This window comes from Echinops telfairi, unplaced genomic scaffold (genome assembly GCF_000313985.2).
Source record: "Echinops telfairi isolate 266 unplaced genomic scaffold, ASM31398v2 ScPeMD7_7439;HRSCAF=8477, whole genome shotgun sequence".
In the NCBI taxonomy this organism is placed as follows: Eukaryota; Metazoa; Chordata; class Mammalia; order Afrosoricida; family Tenrecidae; genus Echinops; species Echinops telfairi.
This window is the reverse complement of record NW_022111339.1, coordinates 5,363,077-5,367,767: the sequence shown is the minus strand read 5'-3', so window position 1 is coordinate 5,367,767 and position 4,691 is coordinate 5,363,077. Positions and strand designations below refer to the sequence as shown.

Here is a 4,691-nt window from a genome sequence, read left to right as displayed (position 1 = left end):
CCTATAGATGAGAAAGAGCTCATAGCATTAAAGACATCCTCCCCCCACAATGTTTGCCGCCACCCTACAAGAGAATGCCATCCTTACAATAGCTCAGCTGGTCAAATCTTCCTTTGAAAAAATTTGATAGCATAGCCATTTCATTGGGCCAGCTAACCTCCAATCTGTGCTCTGCGTGAACTCATTCCTAAGTGTAAGCCAGAATTCCCAGTGGGGTGAGGCCAGACCAAGGAAATGTGAGGCATATGGGAAAAAAGTCACAGCCGGAGGGAATCGCTTTCTTTTGTCTTTTTTATTAAGTTCCTGTGGGTTAGTAGAAGACATCATCTGCTTGGTTGTAGGACATGTCTGACTCCACGACACCCATCCCTTCATAACTGTGCTTCAAATCGCTCGAGGCTGCCTCACCCCTGCTCTTCTTCCTCCTCAGTGGCTCCCCTCCCTGCCTGTCAGATGGCTCCAGTCCAGCAGAGCTCACAGTCCTCAGTCCCCTGGCAAAGGGAGTGGTGCCCCCACCCACTTCCACTGCGTCCAGACGTTGATCGGAGGGCAAAAGCCGGTCACTGCGCAGTCGTTTCCTTATTTCTTCCTCTTTAGTCTGAAAAAAAAAAAACATATCAAAGAAGGAAAGACAGCCCAAAGCACTGCACGCAAATCCTCGATAAAATTCCTGACAGCTGGCTTCTCTCTTTTGTAATTCAGTCCCTTAACAGACATGCATGGAGGAGTTACTATTGAAGAAAGCAGATGCAGTCTGTACCCTCCAGGAGCCAACAGCGTTGTCCTTGCTCCAAGTGGACCCACTACCATCTCGTCTGCTCACATCTACCCTGTGTGGGCTATCCTTCTCCAGAGGAGCAGTTGGTGGATTTGAACCGCTGACCTGGCAGTTAGCAGTCCTATGGTTACTCAGTAATGCCTCCAGGGCACAGAGGCTGACAGCCCAATGCTGTGAGGGGTGGGTCCCGGCTATGTGGCTGAAGGAGCTCAGGGCCATGCATGCCTAGGCTTCAGGAATTGTCGGATGGTCTATAGGGCCCTTCTCAATTCACCCTCTCTCTGCCTCCAGTTACAGTGGAAACTCCATACTTCATGAATGGAGGTTCTTGACACCAAAGTCCTGAGGTCCCATCAGAAGGCTTTTTCCTTTCTGCTTCTTGAGCAGCTGATTAAATTCATACTCCAACCACTGTCCTGATCAGATTCTTACACTCCTTCATCCTAACTGCTGAGAAGAAGCTTGGGCAGCCTAATGAGTCGGCCGTTCAAACACCCCAGCCATTCGTTGGGAGAAAGATGAGGCTGTGGCGGCTGCTGCTGTGTGGGTGTAAAGTCTCAGCAATCCCAGGGGCAGTGGTTAGCACTCTGCTGGACAGGGTGCTGTGAGCCAGAATGACTTCACGGCAGTGAGTTAACTGCCCTGGGGCCAGATACCCAACAACAAGGGACAGTCTTTGTTGTGTATTGGATTGTATCCCCTGAACTGGAAAACCTGGGTCTTTCATTCCCTTAGACTTTGGAGATTCTGCTTGCTCCCCGCCTCTCCCTGCCCCCTAACCCATCTCTGTCCATAGACAGAGGTCCAGCTGCTGAGCCCCACTCTCGACATTGTCTCTAGATGCACCTCTTGCTTCTCAAATGGTCAGGGAGGATGGTAGGTCAGAGAATGTGTTCCTGCACAGAGTTCCTGATAGTGTAGTGGTGACGCTCTGTGCTGATAGCTATGAGGTCAGTAGTTCTAATCCACAAGCTGATCCTTATGAGAAAGATGAGGCTTTCTACTCTGTAAACAGTTTCAGTCTTATAAACTAACAGGAACAGTTCTACCCTATCCTAGCGGGTTGCTATGAGTCGGCATTGACCTGTCTTATGCATTTGCCGTGAGCTCTCAATGAGTTTCATTTTCAGTTTTCCTGCACGAAAGGCAAGAGTTCGATCACTGAACCACCACTGCCTCATGTTGAAAGGCCTAGCGATAATGACTTAATACAAATCTATGGAATTTGTCCTAGAGTTGCTGATAAGGCCCATTTTATGAAGCAGCAGGTGGGCCTGAGCCCCAGCAGGAGGGAGAGCTTGCATACCTTCCTGCGCCCCTCTGCCGCCTGCATCTTCTCTTGGATGTCCTTCAAGGTGAAGTCCCTCACCTCCCCTTTGATCTTAAGTTTCTTCAATCTGGCTGGTGGCTTTCTCAGAGGCTTCCCAGTCAGGTTCACCTGGAGGAAGACATTTATTTCAGCTGCAGAGCCAAACATATTCGCCGGCAGAGGAGAAAGAGAAGAGGGGTAGAATGAACCATGTACAATGGATACTGACAATCTCAAGACTTCCGATGGCAGCTTGAAAGGACAGTCGCAACAGGGAAGCCTGAAATGGTCGAATGGATTTCTAGAGAGAAAGGCCTGTCAGGTCCTCACTCAAAAACAGGCCATTATAGAAAACCTGGCCAGTACGCCAAGGTGTTCTGGAACGGAATGAAGAGCGGCTATAAGAAGAAACTCCTTTTGAGGATGAGCATGAGGTGGGAAAGGCAGGTGAATGAGCAATGGCCAGAGCCCAGCAGGCACTCTGCAGGAGAAAGATGAAGCTTTCTAATCTTATAAAGTATTGCAGGCTCGGAACCTCAAAGGGGCAATTCTACTCTGTCCTATGGGATTGCTGGGAATCGGCACAGACTCCCTGGAGATGATTTTTTTGGCTTGGATTTTATCACATTCCCTAAGTATGGGATAGAGACGAGTTGTTACAGCTTTCCGTCTCGCAGAGGAGAGAGAAGTCAGGCTTCCCACGCGGCAACTTTGTGCCACTGCTGTGGGAACTTGACATGTTTTTCATGGCAAGGGGGAAAAAAACAAAAAAAACCTTTTCATATGATTGCCCCTTTCAATAATAGTCCCCCAAATGAATTGTTACTTTCTAGTTAACATTTCTCATGACAAAACAGTGGTCTTTCTTTTAAAAATTCGTATAATACCTGAGGGGCCCTCAAAGAGGTCACAAGGAAATTCTATGATCAGTCAATTCCATTTTCCCACGGACTCTCTGAAGCCCCGCCCCTGCACATTTATAATGAAAGCTCAAATGACACACAAGCAGTTCTCCTCTTCCAGCTTCCGTCGAACCCTCCGGCCCCAGTCTCACTCCTCCCCATGAACCTTGGAGAAGAATCTGCTGTGTGCCCATTGGTTTCCGCAAAGAAAATCACTTGGCACTCACTGGCAATGAAAAACTTGTATGATAGTCCATAATCCAAGATAAAGTGTAGGTACCTGCTTTTGCAGGCCCCCTGGATCTTTTCAACACTATATTTGTCCATTTGGGGGGAACACAGCTTCAGACATCCTCTCTCTCATATATATGTGTGTGTATGTATGTGTATATGGATGTGTGTGTGCATGTGTGTATGAGTATATATACATGTCTATGTGTATACACACACATATGTATTTTTCCCCCATAAGGTGGGGAAGGAAGTTGAATGAGCTGTGGATTTATGTGTATACATATATATATTTATGTGTATACACTGTATACACACCCACACATACGCACAGCACAGGCCTTCCTCAGCACTATTGAGGGGTGTGGTTCCAGACGTCTGCAATAGCACAAATATTGCCATAAAGTGACTCACCACGTGGTTTTGGTTCTGCAGTACATATAAAAGTTATATTTACAGTGTACCATAGTCTATGAAGTGGGTTATAGCATTGTGAAAAGGTTTGGATTATTGTGAGAAGTACCAATATAGGACCTGCAGAGACAATGGAGGGAGCATGTAAGGTTGGAAAAATGGCACCCATAGATGTGCTCAATCACACCACCGACCTTCGGTTTGTTAAAAAATGCAGTATCTGTAAAACCCAATAAAGCCAGACTTGAGGGGACTTCCAAACATTAGTAGCCAAAGGAATCAATGATCTTTTCGTTCCATTTTCCCATGAAGTTTTGGCCGTCCTCTTGTGGATATGTATTACAAATCCATCTGTCAGGGCATGAATGGGATTCTACACACATGCTGCTCTGCCACTGGCTTTCCTCCCTTAATTTATTGCCACCCTCTTTCTAGGCCAGGGTGTTTAGGTTGGTTACAGCTGGAGGAAGCTTTTAATGTATGTGACGGCTTTGTTACTAGACAAACTCAATGTTGTTCTAGATAATTTCTCTAAAGATTCTTTCTAAAAGTCAAAGGAGCAATTGCTACCCATTCCAATTTCAGCCCTGTTTGGTGACTTTTATAGCTCCTGGGGAAGGTCACGCTGCACCACCTTGATTGGCATTATTGAGTCTTAACTCAGTTGATTTCCTCCTCCTTAAAAAAAAAGCCCTGGGGAAGGTGACCAAGCAGAAATGGATGGAGCAGGGACAAGTCTTTGACCACAGAAAGGATACATCAACAGAGGCTTTACAGAGCCTGGGCTAGGGAGACTCAGGGCGTGCTTAGAGGCTGGGAGACATTTATTTTGGTATAAAAGACAGCAAGGTTCCCAGTGAATGCTAAAGGTGGACTTTGGGGCCAGGGCGTGGTGCCCCAACAGACTGGACTGGAAAAAATTCCTAAAGGCCAGCAATCCTTGAACTAACTACAAGCTTTTCTTTCTTGTTGTGTTTTTATTTGTTCTTTGTCAGTGGTTTGTTGTTGTTGCTGTTTTGTTGTACATTGTTGCTTGGTTTTGCTCTGTCTTGTTTTT

General features: G+C 46.5%; 1 protein-coding gene across 1 annotated transcript in view; it reads right to left on the bottom strand.

Annotated features, from left to right (window-relative positions):
• Nucleotides 1-310: 310 nt before the first annotated feature.
• STMND1 (stathmin domain containing 1) overlaps nt 311-4,691 on the bottom strand; it is a 33,442-nt gene continuing 29,061 nt past the window's right edge. The window contains exons 4-5 of the mRNA XM_004715292.2: nt 2,085-2,216; nt 311-598 (exon numbers count right to left, since the gene is read on the bottom strand). Coding sequence (XP_004715349.1) covers nt 311-598; nt 2,085-2,216 — 420 coding nt within the window. The remainder of the gene's footprint in view (nt 599-2,084; nt 2,217-4,691) is intronic.